Source organism: Eschrichtius robustus, chromosome 5 (assembly GCF_028021215.1).
Source record: "Eschrichtius robustus isolate mEscRob2 chromosome 5, mEscRob2.pri, whole genome shotgun sequence".
In the NCBI taxonomy this organism is placed as follows: domain Eukaryota; kingdom Metazoa; phylum Chordata; class Mammalia; order Artiodactyla; family Eschrichtiidae; genus Eschrichtius; species Eschrichtius robustus.
In genome coordinates, this window is record NC_090828.1 from 21,613,862 (window position 1) to 21,636,736 (window position 22,875).

Sequence of the window (22,875 nt, forward strand, 5' to 3'; positions counted from 1 at the left end):
GGCTCTAGAGCGCAGGCTCAGTAGTTGTGGTGCACGGGCTTAATTGCTCCGTGGCATGTGGGATCTTCCCGGACCAGGGCTCAAACCCATGTGCCCTGCACTGGCAGGCGGATTCTTAACCACTGCGCCACCAGGGAAGTCCCAGCATTTGGTTTTGAAAACAAGGAATATGAAGTATACATTTTTTTGTACCATAATAATAATAGTGGAAAACTGAAAACCATTTAAATATTCTAGAGTAAAATATTAGTTGAGTGAAGTTTTATACATCTACAGGATAGAGTACTATGCAGCCACTAAAAATATAGGCATAAAAATATACTTCTCAATATGAAAAGATATTCCCAGACATCGAGTGAAAAGCAGGTTATAAAACATTCTATCCAGCATGATCACATTTCTGCAAAAAACAGTGTATATTTATATATGGCTGTATTTGAATAGACATAATTCTGAAGGAGTTTTTACCAAAATACTGACATATTATCTCTGGGAAGTAAAATTACATATTATTTTCATCTTTTTGCATATCTGCTTTTTCTAGTTTTTCTAAAATGAACATGTATTTTTTATGTATTTAAAATGATTTAAGTCATGACTACCCTGAAGTTCCAGGTTTTTCAACTTGTACTCTTTGACACAATATGCTATTGTTAAAGACTTGTGGGACCATCCACATATAAATTACTGGTGAATTTAGACTTTCCTATAGCCTTTAATTATTCATTTTACTAATATAGCAATTTCTTTCTCCCAGTTTATTTTTGGAAACCTCTTGAATGTGTGAAAAAGTTAAAGAAATAATACAATGAATTCCTATTAGGCATACCTCGTCTTATTATGTTTTGCTTTATTGCACATCGAGCAAGTCTGCCAGCACTGTTTTTCTAACAGCATTTGCTTACTTTGTGTCTCTGTGTCATATTTAGGTAATTATCGCAATATTTCAAATTTTTCATTATTATTATATTTGTTATGATGATTTGTGGTCATTGATCTTTGATGTTACTATTGCAAAAAGATTACAACTTGCTGAAGGCTCAAATGATGGTTAGCACTTTTTAGCAATAAAATATTTTAAAATTAAGGTTGTACATTATTTTTTTAGACATAATGCTATCGCACATTTAATAGACTATTTATAGTGTAAACATAATTTTTATATGTACTGGGAAACAAAAAAATTTGCGTGATTCACTTTATTGCAGTATTGCTTTATTGTGGTGGTCTGGAACTGAACCTGCCGAATCTCCGAGCTGTGTCTGTATACCTTTCATTTAGATTCACCAAGTGCTAACATTTTGCTGCATTTGCATTCTCTCTCTGTGTCTTTCCCCCCTCTCTTCCTCCCTCCCATCTCTGGAGCTCGTTTAGGCTGTGCTCTGATTCCCCTCTCCTCGCGCACCCCGAAACAATGGTCTCTTGCCTCTTAGGCAGCTCCAGACTTTTTCCCGGACTCCCTCCCGGCTAGCTGTGGCGCCCTAGCCCCTTCAGGCTGTGTTCACGCAGCCAACCCCAGTCCTCTCCCTGTGATCCGACCTCTGAAGCCGGAGCCTCAGCTCCCAGCCCCCGCCCGCTCCGGCGGCTGAGCAGACAATCCTCTAGGGCTGGTGAGTGCTGCTCGGCGCCGAGCCTCTGTGCGGGAATCTCTCCGCTTTGCCCTCCGCACCCCTGAGGCTGTGTTCTCCTCCGTGGCTCCGAAGCTTCCCCCCCTCTGCCACCCGCAGTCTCCGCCCGTGGAGGGGCTTCCTATGTGTGGACACCTTTCCTCCTTCACAGCTCCCTCCCACTGGTGCAGGTCCCGTCCCTATTCTTTTGTCTCTGTTTTTTCTTTTCTCTTTTGCCCTACCCAGGTATGTGGGGAATTTCTTGCCTTTTGGGAAGTCTGAGGTCTTCTGCCAGCTTCAGTAGGTGTTCTGTAGGAGTTGTTCCACATGTAGATGTATTTCTGATGTATCTTCCATCTTGAAGGTCCCCCCCTCCCCAAAAGTCCCGCTTCTATGTTTTTTAGCTGATACTCTTCCATAAAAAGACTTTTAGTTACACCACAACCATCACTTCTCCCTATATATGTTATTATTATTATTAACTTTTTTAGTATACCACTATGGAATCAAGGATTTCTTTTCAAATTCATTGTTTCAAATGCACACATTGTCTCAAATTTAATAGAAATTTGTGTTTCTATGTTTCGCTATTACAAATAATTCTGTGATGAATAACATTGTAAATATTTGTTTCATATTTGTGGAGGTATATATTTAGGGTATATCCGGGAAGTTGGACTGCTGGGTGAAGAGTAAATGCATCCTGTTAGGCATTTGCAAGTTTCTTTGCATTTTGCACTCCATCATCAATGAATGAGAATGCCTGTTCCTCACAGCCTCACCAAAAATGTGTCTTGTCAATTTCTGGGCAACTCTGATGGGCAAGAAATTATATCTCAGTGCAGCATCTTTTCATTTGTTGAAAGGCTACCTGGATATCTCTTGTGTGTGTGTGTTTGAATTGTATTGCTGTCTTTGCACATGTTTCTCTGGGGTTCTGATCATTTTCTGACATTTTCAGTGTCGTCTAAGAATAGTCCAATTTCCATTACAATCTGTGCAGAGGAGCTTAGACTGACCTGCTGATCTTTTGGGTCATTGTCAATAATTACAAGGGCAAGAGATGGGCCAAAAAGCAACTCATATCTCCCATGGAGAGAGAATTCATAGCCCAAATGCCTATCAATGAGTGAATGAATAAACAAATCGTGGTATATATGTATAATGTGCTACTCAGAAATGAAAAGGAGTGAACTATTGATTCATGCAGCAATGTGGATAAATCTGAAAATAATTATTCTGAGTGAAAGAAGCCAGATAGAAAGGAGCATGTATGTATGATTTCATTTATATGTTTAAGTCCTGGAAGCATTGAAAAAAAATTGTTAGTGCTAGATTCACTGAGAGTTAGGTATTATTCTGCCTCCTATTCATAAATTACAGGAAGAAAATGAAGCAGTGTGACAGCCTTTAGGGTGGTTTATCGCTCATCATCTCTTCCTTCACACAGTGTAAGACATTTCAAATCATATCTGATACACAAATAAGGCCTTAGTATTTCAGAACATTTTCTCAGTGAAAGAATGGCTGTGAGATGTTATTCAGATGCCAAAATGAAATCTCATGGAACTCCTAGTCCAGATAAATGCCCTTCCTTCTCTTCTGGGCTTTTGCTTCAGAAAAGTGGCTGGAACAATGCCTCATGCGACATAGTCACCATCCTGCAGCTGAACTGTCCACCATCTGTTCTGTTTTGATGGAGGTCACCTTTTTCTCCTGGAAGGGGAATTTTTACAAACCTCGTGGTCCATTCAGGCATCTCATCCACCTGGACCTCCCAGTAATGCCAGCTGGCATCAAATCCTTCAGAACCCAGGACTACTGGATAAGCCGTAAATCTCTCTGGATAAACTCTGCTTTTTTTTCACAAATGTCACCAATTTTTTTTTTTTTTTTTTTTTTACCAATTTTTTTTTTAATCCTCAGAGACAGAGAGACTAGGATGTGCTGTTTCAAGATCCAGAGTAACTTTCAGTTTCTGTGTAATTTTCTGCAGTGCCAAATACTGCAGAGGAAGGCCGTCTCCTTCCTTCCTGATGGAACGAACAGAGAGCTGGGCGCTTCAGGCTTTCACACCTGTCATGGGTGGTCTCGACATCCAGCAGCACTTTCCCTTCTGACATCACACTCTTCTCTGCCAACTCCTTTAGTAGATCTTTGAGTGTGGAGATATAGTCTGAAAATGCTGTTGTGTTTGCGTTGAGTTTGTATTAAATGTCCTTCTCGGCTAACCTTGAGAACTATGTAGGGGAGGATAAATAATTTTCCCTCTGCCCTTCTGAGCTCTTAGCTGAGACTCCTGTAATAAAAGACAGATGAACAGGAGAAAAACAAATAGAAGTTTATTCTCATGTATATCTCATGTATACATGGGAGGTACCCAGGGAAAAATGAGCAACTGCCTGTCGTGGCTTCGAATTCAGGGCTAAATACTATCTTAATAGGGAAAGGAGAGAGGGGAAATAGGCCTCTTGGGGTGGGGAGTATATGATTTTTAGGAAAGATGAATGGGCTCTTTGAAGAATGGATGGGAGGTATGAGAGTTGGTGACAAAGTTTGTCCGCATGTGGTGTCGACATCTAGTCTACCGTCATGTGACAACAGTCAGCCTTCCCTGGTTGATGAGACTCCCAGGGAGGGGATTTATGACCCTGCGTTCCTTTTAGCCAATGAGGGGGGTTCAGAGAAAGCCTCTCTCTGCGTTTGCTGTTTTTCAAGTGCCCACAGCTGAAAATAATCAATATACCAGCGCAGCAGCATATTTGGGTGGCATCCCACTCCGTCCAACTGCCTCTCGCTCACATTCAACAAACTGGTCCAGGTGCTCAAATTCAGAGAGTAATTTCTGTCTCTGATTTTCCAACTCTCTCCCTCTACCCCTCCCTCCATTCCCACCCCCCGCCCCTGCACCCAGTCCTAGTGGGTTTCTTTCTTGGGTGGCTATTTGTTTCTGAACACCTGCCACTTTCTTCTTCAGGGGCTCTAGGTCACTGCTGAGCCTTTTCCTGTGATGAGAGGCAGGACCTCATATGGTGGCCCTGGTGGTCAGGGGATGAGTGCAAGGGGACAGACACCTCTAGGTTCCCCTCACAGAAAATTGCCTGAACTCGACTATGCTTCCTGCATATGCTTATCTGTTCTGCCCCTGCCTCTTGCTCCTGGTGGTGTGAAGCTGCGTGTTCACTGTCGTGTCATCCTGTCCAGCTGGGCATTACTCCAGAAGGACCCCTCCTAGCATTGGTGGCAAGCAAGGAAACCTGTCCTATAAGTCCACCCGGGACTGTTGGATGCAGAGTGGCACAGGTGGTGGCCATATTTGATGGTGGTGAGGTTGCTCAAGTGATTCTGGCAGATGGAGCGGTTGGTTTCTACCTGGAGTCCTGCCAGGGCTTTTGCAGCCAACATGGGGGCTGAGGGGGACTTTCTTCAGGAAAATGGGGCTATGGAGGTACTCTCCAGTGAGGAGTGGGTACACCCCCAGATCTCACATACTTGGTTCTGAGGACCTTTTAATTAGAGATTCTAAGCCATAGTATGTCTATACCTTTTTGCACCATACGGATACAGACCTAAGTATTTGAACCTCTTCTCTGGAAACATATTAAAATTAATTTAAATTTTTTTATGTCTAGAAATTCTGTTGGTACTATTTCTAGCCTGAAGTATGAATTTCATATCCCTTATTATCTAAAATTGATTTAAAAAATAACCACACTTGTAACCCTCAAAATTACCAATTTGTTTGTTTTCTTCCATAATCAAAAGTTCTTCAGAATATTCCTCTTATGTACATGATGATTTGGGGGATCTTATGTGGGCCTTGACTTACATGAGATTTGTTTGGCTATCAGATAGCTGTGGTTTTGCTTTAATATTGAAGGACCTGGTTCTTTCTTATGGTTCAGACAGGGACTCATAACAAGAACATTGTTGTGGGACTCTGGCAGGTCATTGGTACACCTATCAATTTAGTTAAGGGAGACATACTCAACAGAAGCTGATTGTAATGTTTGTATTTTGTCTTTTAAAGGCATAGTGGAGCTGCCAGAGAAGGTGTTTACAACCTCACCAAATCCTTAGCTGTGGAACGGGCCAGCAGTGGAATAAGGATCGATTGTGTTGCCCCTGTAGGTAAATGTTCACTATGAAAGCCGTTGACAAATTGTGTTCTTCTGATTGCATTTGTGTTGTTAATAGAGGTATTTGTTAATATGCATGTATACTAGAAAAGATTGGCTTTTAAAAATAGATAAAACCAGAAAGAAGTATTCTTTGATTTACAACCAGATTGTCAAGAAGGTTAAGTTAAGCCAATGATTCTCACTCCTGGCTGTATATTAGAATCATCTATGAAATAAAAAATAGTGGTATATAAGCTTGACTCCAAACTATGGAATCCAGGTGTTGGTATTTTTTAAAGCTGATTCAATTGCACAGTGAAGGAAATTCAAGTTCACCGTGAAGGTTGAGAATCGCTGCTTTAAAGAATGAATTTTTCTAGATTATCTTGTTATTTCTTGGTATATCACTAATCCTTTATTAGGAGAGAGAGAAACTTAAAGTCAAAGTTCTAGGAAGGAATTTCCAGTTGAAGATCAACTATAAGTCAAGGGAAAATTTCTCTGAAACATAATGTAAATGATAGGGAAAAAAAATAACAATTTGTTCAGCTTTAAACACTGTCATATTATATGAAGTAAGACATAGCTTAAGCTTCCTTGGGCATTACATATTGGCTATGTACTCCAAGAGAGATAATAAATGAAACGTCTCACACATCCGGCAAAACTCAGCTCGAATTCACTTCTCTGTGATGATTCCTGGTCATTGCTAAGATAGTAATCATCCCTCAATCTGAAACTCTGTAATATCTGGGGGTATTACCTATAGATCTATCTATATAGTATCCATAGATATTGTTATGTATGCTACTCAGTGGGAACTAAGCATGAAGTGACTTGTAGATGTTAGAGAAATCTCATCTCTAACAAATGCAGGTTCCTAGCCAGAAACTTCACATCCCTGCAATGCTTTGGGGCTGACATTACCTTATCTACCTTACTCTCAAATATTTATATGGTACATTAGATATAGTTCCATTCTGAATGTTGATACTTCGGAATACTGGCCTCCAAATGTGTATTTCTTGATAACCTTTAATGATGTGTTGGTATTATAAGCGCAATACTAAAGTCAGGTTTGTCCTCCACAGATGTTTTTAGGTTTAATGTCTAAACCTTAATACTACTGGAAAATTCCATCCTCTTTATTTATTTATTTTTAAAATTTATTTAATTTATTATTTTATTTTTGGCTTCATTGGGTCTTTGTTGCTGCGTGCGGGCTTTCTCTAGTGGTGGCGAGCGGGGGCTACTCTTCCTTGCGGTGCGCGGGCTTCTCATTGTGGTGGCTTCCCTTGTTGCAGAACACCGGCTCTAGGTGCATGGGCTTCATTGGTTGTGGCTTGCGGGCTCAGTAGTTGTGGCTCGCGGGCTCTAGAGTGCAGGCTCAGTAGTTGTGGTGCACGGGTTTAATTGCTCTGTGGCATGTGGGATCTTCCTGGACCAGGGATCAAACCCGTTTCCCCTGCATTGGCAGGTGGATTCTTAACCACTGCGCCACTAGGGAAGTCCCGATTCCATCCTCTTTAAATAAAAGGTTACAAATTGTTTAATTGGAAACCAGTATATTACCCCAGTATTGTTTGAAGTAATTAATACTGCCAAGTTTCTTCATCTTACTCTCATCCCTCCTGTTTCCTCCCCTTTGAATAACCTCTGCTGTATATAATTATAAGCCAGTAATAAATAGCTTTATCCTGTGTTGAACAGTTTTTGAGTAATTTTTTTGGCTTTATAAACCATTGAAAGCTACTGAAAGCTGAATAAAAGAGTTCTTAAACAATTAAAATTTAAATTTATTTGTATTGGATTTAAATTTTTTATTTGTGATTTTTCTCTAGGTAAGAAGCCATGAAAATATTGCATTTTCTAAGTCCTACTTAACCATAGGCCAGTTTTCCATTGTAAAACATAGAAGCCTTAGTGGAAGGTAAAATAGACTCCCCTGACCCATTGTTCCCAGTTAAGGGCTTCTCTGATCTACTCGTATGATTATGCTTTCAGAAACCAAGTCTTTTATGAAAAAATCTCGAGCTTGGCTGGTTATTATGGGAGGGGAGGTCACAAAGTGAGCATTCAGATAATCCTTTTGAGTAGTGGTTGACTGTACTTCTTTGACCATTTTGAGAAAAATTAATATTAGAAATGTTAACTTTTCTATTAAACTTAAACAACTTGGTATTGGATGACAGACTGCCTTGTTGTCTTTACAATTAAAATTTAATTTTATGTACTTTATTTTTTCCTGTTGTATTTTAAACATAGGGAATCATTTATTCCCAGACTGCTTTTAACAACTATGGTCATTTGGCAAAAGACTTATTTGAAGGGTACTTTCAGAAAATCCCAGCTAAAAAAGACTTGGAGCTCCTGAGGAGGTGATGTATATATCTAACATTGGTTGGAGTTACTTTGTTTTATACTTTGGAGACTGGTAATATTTTGGTGTCCTTTTTAAATAGTCTGGTTGGCTAATAGAGAAGATTGCTCCCATGCCAGGAAGCCATTTCCCCTGTTCCTTCTGGCTCCCAGGAATCCTATCCTGATGGTGCTTTGAATACTCACAGGAGCGTTTATTCAGGAGTGAATGCAGTGTGGATTAAGAGCAGCATGTTTTTATTGTTTCATTGTACTTTTCAGCTACTTTGTTTTATCACGTGGCATTTATGGTACACAGAAACCTAAGCCAGTCAGACAATTATGACAAAATGAAGTTCCATACACGATTTCTGGAAGGTGGCCAGTTTTAAGTATGTAAAAATCAATAGCTTTCTTAAATGCCAGCAAGATCAGTCTTAAATTGTAATTTTTTTTAAAAGAGATCTTTTCCACAATAATAATAAAAACTAAAATACCTGGAGTAAACTTAACTCTAAATGAAAAAATGTTTATTACTGAAGAACAGAAAAAAAGACCAGAATAAACACAGACATGTAACATTCCTCAATGGAGAGGCTCAATTTGACTAAAAACAAGTTTCCCTAAATCAGTGTATACATTTAATCTATTTTGGAATTAATATACTGATTCTAAAGTTTGTCTTGAAAAATATTTATGCCAAAACTGCCAAAAATGTTTTGAAAAAGAATAATGAGGGGATTTGACCCTCCTGCTACCGAAACATACTATAAAACTATACTTATTTACCACATCGGGGGCTGGTACTAGAAGAGGTTAAAATTAGTGGAACAGAATGGACTCTCGTATCAGTACCATATATATATGGGGATTTATAGGATAAAAGTAGCATTTCAAATCTGTGAGGAAAGGATAAACCATTCAGCAAAAGTCTTGCAGCAATTGGCTGTTCCTTTAGAAATAAATTAGAGCCCCCTATCTCATATCACATGCAAAATGATTTTTAGATATATTAAAATGCTAAATATAAAAGCAAAGCCATAAAACTCTTAGGGGAAAATGTGTTCTAATTCCTAGAGCTAGCTTTCATTACCAGTTTGATGTATATCTTTCCAAAATTTTACTGTGCATGCTCAAAAATATTTTTATTTACAGACTTTTTTACGAAGATGGGATTCTACTGTATGTTTTCTGCCACTCGCTATGGATGTAGCATAGTATATTTAATTAGACCCTATTGTTGCACATTGAGATTCTATTTATATTTTTTATACTTCAGTAATTCTGCAGTGAACATCCTTCAATGTAGTCATGCACTCTTGGGTGAGGAGGTAACTTTCTAGAAGTAGAATTCCTGAACTAAAATAGACTTGCATATTAAATTTTAGAAGATACTGTTAAATCCAACATTTGATGAGCTATTTTGAGCAAGGTGCTTGGATTTTTATCCTGAAAACTGAGAGTGATTTTTAAAGAATTTTAATCAAGAGAATGATCTAACTAAATTTTTGTTTTGGAGAGAACACTCCTTCTATTTTATGAACTATATTTTCTATATTTACTGTATTAAAAATTGAAATTGAGAAATTTAAGAAATATTTATGAATTCATTTAAAATCATCTTAATAAAGGCATTACATGCTATGAATAATACTTTTACTGAAAAATAGCTAAATTTTAAAATACAAAAACAAACTTTTTTTTGCATTTGTTTTACATTTTTTACAAATGGCTTAATGTATGGCTTAATAGAAAACAGCTGGACTCACATCTGCTTCTGCATTCAGTCTGTTGCAATATGTTGTTTTGGTTAAAGCATGTGAAGTAAATCTGGCTTCGTGCCAGTTGGAAAAGGGAGGAGTATTTCAATAGCCTTTTTGGGTAATTGTGGATATTCTTCTTTGATACTCAACAAGTGGCAGTTTCTTAAAGATTAATTGCAATGTGGAATCTGAAACCATGTCAGTGAACTTTTTTACTCTGTTACATTAAAATTCCTTGGTATTCCTTGCACTTTTACTGGGTCTTTCACCCATACATGATTTTGTAACATCAGACATTGGTCTTTTGGAAAATATGGGTTCACTGAATTACAGACATCTTCTAAATGTTGACACACAATTCATGATACAGTATCAAAAGTTCACATTTGTTAATATCACCACCAATCTCTTCCGAAAAATCTTTAAGTATTAGAAAACTGTCAAACTCACAGTGACATGTACAACTTTTCCAAAATTCTAGTTTTCACTTGAAAGCTCAAATCTTGTCATTGACACCAAGCACTGTCAGTTGTTTTCAGCTGCTTGACGTGGCAGTCTCACTTGGTTCATTTTTGGAAAAAATGTCTGCCAAATACCCAAGTGTGAATAACTGTAGTTTGTTAGTCATTCTTTCAAGTAAAAAATGATGTTTTGTGAAAAAAGTGACTAGTTCAGTTCGTAGCTCAAGCACACGTTCTTCTCCTTGAGACAACCTTTATACTTCCATGTGCAGCACAAGAGCTGAAGGTGTAATTCTCACCTCATCACACAGGATACTAAAAAGATGTGTACTCAATAGTTGAGATTAATATGATTAATAATTTTCAATGCTCATCAAGGACATCTGAAAGTGAAACAGACTTCCTCCCACCAGGAGTGCTTGCTGGTGAAGAATATCACGATCATGCTAGTATAATGATCCCTACTTCACGTTTGTGTTCCTGCCGTGATTTGTGCTGAGGCTGCAGCTATTTTTCCCATCACGGCTTTGACACCATTAGTACAAATGTCAACACTGTGAAAAAGGTAGATAAGGACTCAGTATTGTTATGAAAACAGTTTTGACCTCGAAAATCCCCTGAAAAGGTCTTAGGTATGCCCAGGGTTTTGCCAACCGTGCTGTGACTAATGTAGGTAATACCTTCAAAAAGTTTGCTTGTAAGGGGAAGAAGAGGTGATGAATTGCCATGAGTTGCAGAATAAGGAGAGCGTTTCAGCCTCTGCTTGATAGGGTCCTAGCATCCCTAGGTCATGTTTCCAAGCTGCTCTGATTGCCCCAGCTAGTCACTAATGCCCTTTTTGGGGCAGAACGTTCACAACAGGCTATTGGTGAACTGCTTATCAGTGAGTTGTCTTCTTTTAAGTGACGGTTCCTGGGACTGAGTCGGGAGGGTCAGTGTAGCTGTAGTTTTAAAAGGAACTGCCAGGGCTCCTGCAGTGCCCTCAACGTCTCTTAGAAGGGAGTGCAGCACTTGGCAGGCCCTTCAGACGGCTTATACTTACACTGTACACTCATTTTACAAATTAAGAAACCAAGAGCCAGTGAGGTTCAGTAACTTGCCTAAGGCCATACTCAGGTCATGGTACTAGGATTCAAACCCAAGTCTACTTATTACTGCAGCCCTATTTACAATAGCCAGGACATGGAAACAACTTAAATGTCCAGTGACAGATGAATGGATAAAGAAGATGTGGTACATATATACAATGGAATATCACTCAGCCATAAAAGGGAACGAAATTGGGTCATTTGTAGAGACATGGATGGACCTAGAGTCTGTCGCACAGAGTGAAGTAAGTCAGAAAGAGAAAAACAAATATTGTATATTAACACATATATGTGGAATCTAGAAAAACGGTACAGATGAACCTATTTGTGGGGAAAAATAGAGACGTAGATGTAGAGAACGGACATGTGGACACGGGGGTGGGGGGAAGAGGAGGGTGGGACGAATTGGGAGATTAGGATTGACGTATGTACACTACCATGCATAAAATAGATAGCTAGCGGGAACATGCTCTAAAGCACAGGAAGCTCAGCTTGGTGCTCTGTGACGACCTAGATGGGTGAGATTGGGGTGAGGGGATGGGAGGGAGGTCCAAGAGGGTGGGGATATAGGTATACATATAGCTGATTCACTTCATTGTACAGCAAAAATGAACAACATTGTAAAGCAATTATACTCCAATAAAAATAAATAAATAAAAAATAAAATAAAATTCCTGTGATCTTTAATAAACAGAGCTGAAAGTAAACGGATAACTGAGCTAAAAGAGGTGTTACCCACATAGATGACGTGGATACAAGTTGCTAGACTCCTGTAGTGTTTATTGATTGATAACATGCCTGATTTAGTACTTCATCTGTCAAATGGATTCCATTAAAATGAAAGTTAGGAAGAATCTATCTGAAGGTATTATAATAGGGCTTAATTTGGTAATTATAAAAAATTTTTTAGTTCATTTTACCTCCATGTTGAGTTCCAAAAGTAAATCAGGTATCGTGAATATTTATGTCTTTTATTAATACCACGCAGGTAGTTTCAGTCCAATTCAGTATTATTTAATGGTGCCTAGTCTGTTGGCAAAACACTGTATTGAGAGCTAGGCAATGAAAAATCCCTTTATTTGAGGGGGAGAGGTGCAAAAAGATTCTTTCCCTCTGTCAACATTTATTAAATAGTTATTTTATGCTAAACGCTGTCAAAGGATGGAGCCACTGCTCAATATTTGAAACAAAACTCAGCACAAAACCGCATTTATTGCTGGTCAGGCACAGTCTCTTGGAGTAGACTACTGAGGCTTTCCCCCCCGCCCCCCCTTGTGGGGAAGTATGGTTTTAGAGATTTGCAGAAGTCATGGTTACTTGGGTGAGAGGGTTGCTGTTTGGCTGACACTCAGAAAGGAGCTTATTGGACTGAGTCTTCCTGATTGGCTAACTTGCAGAGTCAAAGAGCTCTCACCGATTGGTTGACTAACAAAGCGTGTTCTCAGGGCGAGTTGTCATTGATTGATTACACAGGGTAAAACTAGTTCTGATGGTTACTAGGCCCCATCAGCCCTTTCCCAGGAATGTGGGAACTTTTAAATTATTAATTCTATACTAACTCTGTCCAATAGAAATGTGATAATAGTCACATATGTAATGTTAAACTTCATAACAGCCACATTAAGAAAAGTTTTAAAAAGAAGTGAAATTAGTTTTAGAAATATATTTAACCCAATATATCTAAAACATTATCATTTTAACATGTAATCATTATAAAAATTATTAATGAGATTATTTTACATTCTTCTTTCCATACCAAGTCTTCAAAATCTGATGTGTGGTTTTACACTTACAGCACATCTCAATTCAGACTAGCTGTATGGAAATGCTTTGGTTGTGTCATATGGCTAGTGGCCTCCATTTTCGACAGTGCCGTCCTATAATAGCTGCTGGGGATACAAGGATGGAGAGAAGGCTATGCTTCCCTCCAGGGTCTCAGAGTCTCAAAGAGGCACGGCCATGTAAACAAACAAGCTATAGTGCTCTGTGCAGGCCCAGGACTGGGGTGAGGCAAGCAAGGTACAAACAATATTTAAGGACCCACTTGCTCTCAGGGTTGCATAGGTGCAGGGTCTGCCCCCAGGGTGAGCACCTCCTTAACTGCTGCACCCTTGACCCCAAACACCTCGTTAGCCTCACCCTAGTCCCAGCCCTGCTTGGCAACCTGATCAAATGGCAGATTCTGGGGCCCCATCTCTAGAGCTTACAATTCAGGCAATCTCAAGTAGGGTCTTGGAATCTGGAGTTTCAGTAAGCACCCCTAGGGATTCTAATGCAGGAGTTTAAGATCACCCTTTGAGAAACTCTGCCTGTGCCAGCAGCCTCATGTGAAAGTTCCTTTACATCCAGTGAAATAATTTCTGTCTTTCTCTTTGGTTTTGGAAGTAGATGTTGGTAAACTCATCAATTACCTATCTGTACTTTTCGGGGCTGCAGTGGGATTCTCAGGTCCCTCTGGTAGAAAGCTCTGAGTTGCTGGCCTTTTGGCCTAAAAGGACCATGGACTAAACAAACTAGAAAGCCAGTTTATTGTTATGCAGACACAATGACTATTTCAGGGAGAAAACTATAAAAGGCATGTGGTGGTGTTGAAAACAATGATTGTGGAAAGAACTGAATTATTTGAGATGGGAGAGAGAGACACTGAGCATTGCATGCATGCACTTTTGGCTGCTTCACATTGTGTAGTTCGTTTGACACTGTCCAAGGCTCCTTTTATCTTGCCTTCACCCTAGTCACCTACCTAATTTTAATGATGCTCAAATAGAAAAAGGCGTCTGTCTATGCACCTTCAGATTATAGCGCACACAGACTGGCATTCTAGGCTGTAGGATTCAAGATACAGACCTGTAATTTCAGATGCGTTTACTCGGGAATGTGAAGCAGCCAAAAATGAGGAGTATCTGATTTTTCGTATGCATGTGTGTGCCTCTGTCTCCACCTTGGTATGCTTCCTGCTGTCTCCTGCAGCTTCCTTTATCATCGGACAGTTGGTGGACATGGATGGGGGCCAGTCTCTGTACACACACTCATTTGAGATACCAGGTGAGCAGTCGAGAAATGAGTAGTCACTCACTTTACGCCTTCTCCTGTTCAGGTTTTCAAAAGTTCTTTAGGTACTTAAGACATAAGCGGTTTTTTTCTTGTAGAACATCAAAAATATACAAAATATTTATAGTCATCATATGATTTTTAAAGGCAATGTTCCTAGTCCAGAAAATATATGAATATATTATAGCACACAGCTTTACGTATTAAAAAAAGTTATTTGTGGTTGCATAGGCTGGTAAATTTTAACCTTGAAAAATACTCTCAATATGAGTATATATGTAAAGGGAAGAGATAGAACAGAGGCAAGAAGGTGCCATACTTTTGAGATTGAACTTCTTTTTGTTTATCCAGTAAGTGGCTTGTGTATCTGAGCGGAAGAATCAGACCTGTTAGGTGGGGAGGGATGATATGGTGCTATTTTATACTATCTTTGGGTTATAGATTGAATGAAACCATATGAATCTGCTGTGCTCATTCATTTTTTATGTACAAAACAGCAGTTTTATAAGGCTCATCCAAATGTAGATATTACACACAAATATCTGTGTGTGTGTGTTTATCTTATGGCTAGACCATAGAACTTTGGGGTTGGAAGGGTCCTAAAAAATCTGTCCAGTATCCTGATTTTACAAATGACAAAACACATCCATGGATTCAAGGCATGTCCAAGCTAATCACTCCCAAAATGTAGAAAAGAATATGAAATTCAAATGTGTTTGAACTGTTGCTAAAGATAGTTGATTAAATGGCTGCTAGTGAATTAAAATATGGTTGATGTAACATATGTGTACTTGAATTTAGTATCAGGGACCTACTCTTTTCAACCTACTCTTTTATGTACTAATAGTCTTATCAAGGGTTCAGACCTTCTTTGCATTAATCACTGATTAGTTTGGATCTGTAATATTACTTATTATTTTCCCCTCCCGTGTATTTCTTTACTAATAGCACCAGTGTGGTGATGTGCGTAAGATACTGTGGCTTTAAGGATCTCATTTGGAAACACAGAAATGCCTACATGGTTATACAGTATTGTTTTCTGATAGTATTTAATGTAGCAAGGGTGGGGGGAAAATCTTTCCACTTCCCTCACCAGTGGAGTTGAGTCAGTATTTGTTAAAGTGAGGTACATCGTTTTTCCTTTTTTTTTTTTTTTTTAGTTTATTTTTTGGCTGTGTTGGGTCTTCGTTTCTGCGCGAGGGCTTTCTCTAGTTGTGGCAAGCGGGGGCCACTCTTCATCGCGGTGCGCGGGCCTCTCATCATCGCGGCCTCTCTTGTTGCGGAGCACAGGCTCCAGATGCGCAGGCTCAGTAGTTGTGGCTCACGGGCCTAGTTGCTCCGCGGCATGTGGGATCTTCCCAGACCAGGGCGCGAACCCGTGTCCCCTGCATTGGCAGGCAGATTCTCAACCACTGCACCACCAGGGAGGCCCCGTTTTTCCTTTTTAAAGAAGAAAAAAAAAACTCGAGGTGACTGCTTCTCCAGGCCTCCAGTGAAATGTTTTTCTTTTGTAATTCTAACACGGTTTTTTCATCAGTACAAAAAACATTTTTTAAGTTTTTGAAGAAAGCAGCCACATCCATCTTTTAAGAATATACTCCCCCCAGATAATGAGCAGGCACAGTCAGCCTTTCCTTCTAAAGTTTTCTTTAAGATTGCCAGCCCTGCAGTGAGAATGCCTGGGATGGAAGCTTGGCTATACCCTTATTAGCTGATGTTCTTGGGAAAATTCACTTCTGGAAGCCTTCATTTTCTTTTCTATAAAGTGAGGTCCCTTATAGTATTCATTTCATCAGCTGTTGGGAGGATTAGATTAGTTAATGCATGCTTAAAGTCCTGTGTCAGATAGGATGCTTTTAGCTACAACTCAAACTGGCTTAAGCAATGAAGGAATTTGTTGTCTCAAATAACAGGTGAGACTTGACTCTGCAGCTCAGTGATCTCATCAAGGGCATTTTTTTCCTTTTACCTCTGTTTTTGCTGCTATGATGTTGGCCATATCATAAGATGGACTCTCCTGGTAGCAGGATGGCTGCCTGCTGCACCTGCAGCTACAGGCTTCTTTGTTCACATCTACCTGGACAGAGACAGAGGGGAGGGAATGACTTTGTCTCAGCATTTCTAACCAAATTCTGAGACTCCCTCTGCTTGGGACCAGCTTATGCAAGTGTCCATCCTCAGCCAGTAACCCCAGCCAGGGGAACAGAGTGCACTTATGACTTAGATCAGTCAGTGATCTGAGTAGGGTCACTTCTCCAGAACCTCATGGTTTTCTAAATGGAAACTGAGGCTGTTGGAGAGAGGAGATGGGAGACTGGCTGCTGGGGGTGTGGGCAACTCTAAGTGTCTGGTACAAAGTAAGCATGTTTTAGAAGGTGTTATTATTAAGGAAGTAAGATTGATTGAATGTCTACATTATGTCCAGCACTGTACATAGGAATCACATTAACTCTCTCAACTTTAACAGATAGATGTTGTTATCCCCTTTAATAGATGAGGAAACTGAGGCTCAGGAAGAGTAACTTCTCCAAATCTGTAGAAGTAACTTCTCCAAAAGCTACTAAGTGGCGGAGGTGGGATTCAAATTGAGGTTTTTTTCAAAACCTTTGCCATTCGTCCCAGTAATTTCTTTTTTCTTGCTGAGAAAAGGGGTGAACCAGGGAAATGACAAAATGGTTTGGTGGAAACTAAGAGGACTAATGAGGTTAATAGATTTGCATCTGATCTGAGGTTTTCCACTTACTTAACAGATCATGACAACTGGCCCAAAGGAGTAGGGCACCTTTCTTTTGTCAAAAGGATGAAAGAGTCTTCTAAGCAAAGAGGCAAGCTCTAGGCTAAGGAATCATGGAAGTGTCCTTTGTCCCCAAATGCCTTAACATCTCAACAATGCACTTCTATACTTTACAGGAACATATAATCTGTATGGAAAACTTACATTCTGATTTTTTAATGTTATCAATTACATCTATGCAAAACTATTCCTGAAATAAATGCATTTTTAAGTCCCAACCAATGCCCTTTAGCTTGTGATCAAAAAAATTTTTAGGAATGGAAGTTAACATACTTTATGATTGTACTTTTTATTTCTAAGAATGGTATTTGAAAAGTGAAATATTTCAAATTAATGATAGGGGTATCATGATCTCCCAAAAGGATTTAATATTTAATGGTAAAGGTAGGCAGTAAATCTAAATTGTGGCATCATTATGATTTTTACAACAGAAATATACAAAGAATCATTTTTGGTGGCAGATATACTACTTTTGGATCAGTAAAGCTTTATGTAATTATTGCTGCCTGGTTTGTCCATGAAGCCAAACTTGTGTAAACCCTCTTAATTAAAAAGAAATATAAAGTCATAAGTAGTATTTTTTGCAGTGCTTGATATGTGTCTTGATTTCTTAGCCAAAGATTCCTCTTTCTCCATGTTTCTCCTTTTGTATGCAAAAAAATTTTTTATTTACAATTTATGCAGTTGTATTAAGGTTCAGTATTCTTCCTTCAGTTTATCCTTTCTGGCAATCAATCCTGATTTATGAAGTGCCATCTACAAATTATGTATGTTCATTTCTTCTCTTAATCAATTAAACCTCTTTAAAGTGACTTCTTCCCTCTTGAAGTGAAGTAGTTTCTTTATCAGTAACAGTCAGTTCAAAGTATATGATTGACCAAGCTCTGGGGTGGGGGGCCCAGAATCTGTAATTTTAGCAGCATCCCAAGCAGGTCTGGGACTAGGATGAGGCTGATGACCTGCCTTGAGCCCCATGTAAGGAGGTGCTCACCCTCGGGAGTGAACCAAGTGCAAGGTCACCCTTGAGAGTGAGCCCATGTTCACTTAAACGTTGTCCTCATTCTGTGAATGTGGAAAGATCAGAAATCTTCTTGTCCTCCTAGCCTACGTTTTAACAGTAGCCTTCTGGAGATGATAACATCACAGCTTCTAAGAATTACAAGCCACTTTAGAGGGCAGGGTGGCCCCGGCACAGGCTGGTGCGGACGATGGAAGACGCAGGGCCTGCTTTTCAAATCACTTCGTGTTGATGACTGCTGACAACCCCTTATATCTCCATAGGTTGACATTTGCTTATTTCTGTTTAAGACATGGAGGCTGCCCTACGTAGCACTAAACTTAGCTCCGACTCCTTATTAGATCTTCTTGTTCGACTGTCACTGTACAGCTGATCATTCTCTGTGCTCTAGAAATATAAGTCTGCTCTCCAGGATTTCTGTGTGTGTCATAATAGTGTCTTGTCAATAATATTCTTCTGCTACTACACTTGGTAAATTTTGCTGTAGATTGGATGTTCCTGAATAGCCTTACTCATTCATTCAACTAATAATTTGGAGCCCCTACTATGTGCTCAGCATTAAGGTAGGAGTTGGGTGTTCAGTAGTGAAAAAAAATATACACAGAAATTTAAAATTCCCAAATAATCTTTTTTTTGTTTTATTTATTTATTTTTATTGAAGTATAGTTGATTTACAATGTTGTGTTAGTTTCAGGTGTACAGCAAAGCAATTCAGTTTCATGTATACACACACACACACACACACACACACACACACACACATATCCTTTTTCAGATTCTTTTTCCATTATAGGTTATTATAAGATATTGAATATATACTAGTGTGTATCTGTTAATTCCAGACTCCTAATTTATCCCCGCCTTTCCCCTTTGGTAACCATAAATTTGTTTTCTATGTCTATTTCTGTTTTGTAAATAGGTTCGTTTGTATCATTTTTTAAGATCCTACACGTAAGTGATATCATATGATATTTGTCTTTCTCTGTCTGACTTATTTCACTTAGTATGATAATCTCTAGGTCCATCCGTGTTGCTGCAAATGGCATTATTTCATTCTTTTTTATGGCTGAGTAGTATTCTGTTGTATATATGTACCACATCTTCTTTATCCATTCATCTATTGATGGACATTTAGGTTGCTTCCATGTCTTGGCTATTGTAAATAGTGCTGCTATAAACATTGCGGTGTATGTATCTTTTCGAATTAGAGTTTTCGTCTTTTCCAGATATATGTCCAGGTGTGGGATTGCTGAATCATATGGCAGCTCTCTTTTTAGTTTTTTAAAGAACCTCCATACTATTTTCCATAGTGGCTGCACCAATTTACATTTCCACCAGCAGGATAGGAGGATTCCCTTTCTCCTCTCCAGCATAAAATCCTCCATTATTTTAAGTGCTACAGAGGATAAGGTCATGGTACTAAAGGCATATAACAGGAAGAAAAAGACACCTTGAGAAAAACAAAAGCAATTCGATAATCATGTTAAAAGAGGTTGTTGATAAGATGACCTTTGTTATCCCCTTCTACACACACTGCTCTTTTGGTTCGTGGCTTGTGTTAGTTCAGGTCCTCAGAGAAGAAGATGCCAGGGAAGAGTAAGATGTGCTTGAGACTTCTGGGGAATGTGCCCGTGGAGGGTAAAGGGCAGGGAGCCTGAGAAGGCATCCATAGCCTTCAGACTGTGATGGAGTCTGACACCTGTGAAAGAAGGAGGAAGAGAGGAGTGGGCAGGAAACACCTTGGACTGTAGCCACGGTTGCCACACGTGCGCGAACACAGTCACAGTGGGGCAAAATGGTATCAGGAGGCATTCAGTGGGTCACCTGGTTCCCTGTCCCTCCCTGTCCCCACTGTATAAGAGTATCTCTGACTCCTTCTGCTGGTGATGGCAGCTCCTTTTCTCACCAGCTGGTACCTGGTCACAGGGAGTCCAAAGTGCCTTAGAATCAGACACAGTTTAGTTCAATGGAACCTTGCTGTGTCCCTTGACAAGAGTTACCCCTTTGGGACAAGGACCTCCAATGACGCAGATCCCAGAATTGCAGGGATGGGGAGGACAGAGTCCCATGGTGGATCTTAGGGAGTGATGACAAATAGGGCCACTCCCTCTTCCACTCCTCGGTTCCCAACATGTTCCCAAAGCCAATGGGGACACGCGTCCTGAAAAACAGTACTCCATCCTTTCAGATGGTCGATGGCACTTCAGCTGTGCCTTGGCTGTTGTAGTCCTCTGTGAGGCTGGCTGCTTCTGGAAGTGTGGGGTGTGACACAATCAATGGTTCCATGATCAGGGACCCACTCTGATCACCTGGTTGGATGCTGGTGCACGGGATTCCACACCTGTGGATCCCACCCTGTATAAGCCCCTAGATAGCAGTGATGCCTGAGTCCTTGTGAACAGGAAAGGCAGACTCTTACCTGGAATGGTATCTATCACTTCTCTCACTGTAAGGTGTGACACAGATAGTACGCAATCATTTGAACAGGGAAAGTTTAATATAAAGAATTATTAACTCTAACAGGGGATTGGCTAGTAGGAAATAAAGAGAACTTTAAAGAGTACAGGAATAGTAGACAGAAGGAGTAGCTATACAGGGCTGATAGAAAGAGAAGAGCCCATCCACCCACCCCTCTGCCCAAGGGCTGAGGGAGGGCATGACTGTGGTTCACTGGATGGCAGAGAAGTCACTCGTCATCTGTGGTGCTCTGCTGGTGGAATTTGCTAGAAATCCGCCCTCTAGGGTGCCGGGGGCAGCTGCTGCAGTTGCTGGCCATGGTGCAATGCCGCCTGGGGGCTGCCGGGTGGCGGGCAGTCCAGGAGTCCAGAAGCAAAACCCTTTTCTTCCCGCGTCTCTCCATCGCCCTCTACTGACAAAGCTTTGGTGCTAGCTGGCAAAGGAGAAGCTACATAAAGGGCCTGGATGCATTTTCACGGAGCAGAGAAGCAGTACATCCATAACTGACCCACGTGTCGACTTGCCGTCCAGCAGCACTTGTTCACCACGAGGAACGTGCCATCTCGGGGCTCAGCGTTGGTCTCTGTGTGGACAGATTGGACATTCAGGGGCAGCACTAACTATATGGGCCTTGGGTAGTTGGGGTTACATGCTGGATTTCTGCTTTCCTCCGTCCCTGAGCCCATGGTGCCAGTTCTGGGGTGGCCGATGAGGAAGCCCGCGCAACACCGACGGGCTGAGTCTTCTTTTCTGCTTGGTTGTTCTGTGCCTCTTCCATGATGGGTGCTTTCTGGGGAGCATTACTGTGTGAGACAGAAATAAACACTTTGTGCCCACTCCCCTGTGTTTATCCACATGTCTCTACCCCAGACCCCCTGGCTTCCAATCTTTCAGTCCTTTTCCTTCCAGGTTCTTGGCCAAAGAACCAGACCTTGGGCCACTGTGCAGGAATCTGTACATTCTCACCTTGGGCTTCCTTTCTTTCAAGTGTGGATACCAGCTGCACTGCCTGCAGACTGCCTCTGAGAAAGATTTTTCCCACTCCACTGTCTTACAGGGCCACCCCTGAACGTGGCTATAATGAAGTTCTGACAACGGTGAAGGAGAGAGGGAAGGAAGGAGGCCTGTGTAGGAAGAGTCTCAGACTGCCGCATGGTCGGAGGAAGGGTCCACCAGGCTGACCCATTAGCTTCCCAAGTTTTTGGGCCAGAGTCACCCATTGGTCTCTCAGGAATGGGTGTGAATTAACAGCTTAGCTGTGCTCAGTCGAGGTGGGAGCAGCCCAAGGGCAAATGCAGTGGTGGATCCACCGGTGCAGCAGCTGGAGCTGTCAGTCAGCTCTGTTCCCCATGGCAGGAGATGTAAACAGTGCATTTTCATGGCTGCCACGGGGCTAGATGCTGTACCTGTAAAAGTTACCATTGCCCACATTTGTTTTTTGTTTTTTTTAATAATTTTTGAATTTTATTTTATTTATTTTTTTATACAGCAGGTTCTTATTAGTCATCAATTTTATACACATCAGTGTATACATGTCAATCCCAATCTCCCAGTTCATCACACCACCATCCCCACCACCCCGCAGCTTTCTCCCCTTGGTGTCCATACGTTTGTTCTCTACATCTGTGTCTCAACTCCTTCCCTGGAAACCAGTTCATCTGTACCATTTTTCTAGGTTCCACATACATGCGTTAATATACGATATTTGTTTTTATCTTTCTGACTTACTTCACTCTGTATGACAGTCTCTAGATCCATCCACGTCTCTACAAATGACCCACTTTTGTTCCTGTTTATGGCTGAGTAATATTCCATTGTATATATGTACCACATCTTCTTTATCCATTCATTTGTCGATGGACATCCTTGTGTTGTTCCTGACCTGAGAGGAAATGCTTTCAGTATTCGCCATGGAGAATTATGTTTGCTGTGGGTTTGTCGTATGTGGCCTTCATTATGTTGAGGTAGGTTCCCTTTGTGCCCACCTTCTGGAGAGTTTTTATCATTAATGTGTGTTGAATTTTGTCAAAAGTTTTTTCTGCATCTATTGAGATGATCATATGGTTTTTATTCTTCAATTTGTTAATATGGTGTATCACATTGATCGATTTGCGTATACTGATGAATCCTTGCATCCCTGGGATAAACCCCACTTGA

At 40.4% G+C, this 22,875-nt stretch overlaps 2 protein-coding genes across 2 annotated transcripts in view; both read left to right on the top strand.

Annotated features, from left to right (window-relative positions):
• The window catches only part of PECR (peroxisomal trans-2-enoyl-CoA reductase), a 28,617-nt gene extending 11,332 nt beyond the window's left edge, over positions 1–17,285 (top strand). Inside the window, 4 exon segments of the mRNA XM_068543666.1 lie at positions 5,638–5,734; positions 7,994–8,083; positions 14,311–14,443; positions 17,200–17,285. Coding sequence (XP_068399767.1) covers positions 5,638–5,734; positions 7,994–8,083; positions 14,311–14,443; positions 17,200–17,285 — 406 coding nt within the window.
• Positions 5,659–22,875, top strand: part of MREG (melanoregulin) — a 104,882-nt gene continuing 87,665 nt past the window's right edge. Inside the window, exon 1 of the mRNA XM_068544514.1 lies at positions 5,659–5,738. The gene's annotated coding sequence lies outside the window, so the exon portion shown is untranslated. The remainder of the gene's footprint in view (positions 5,739–22,875) is intronic.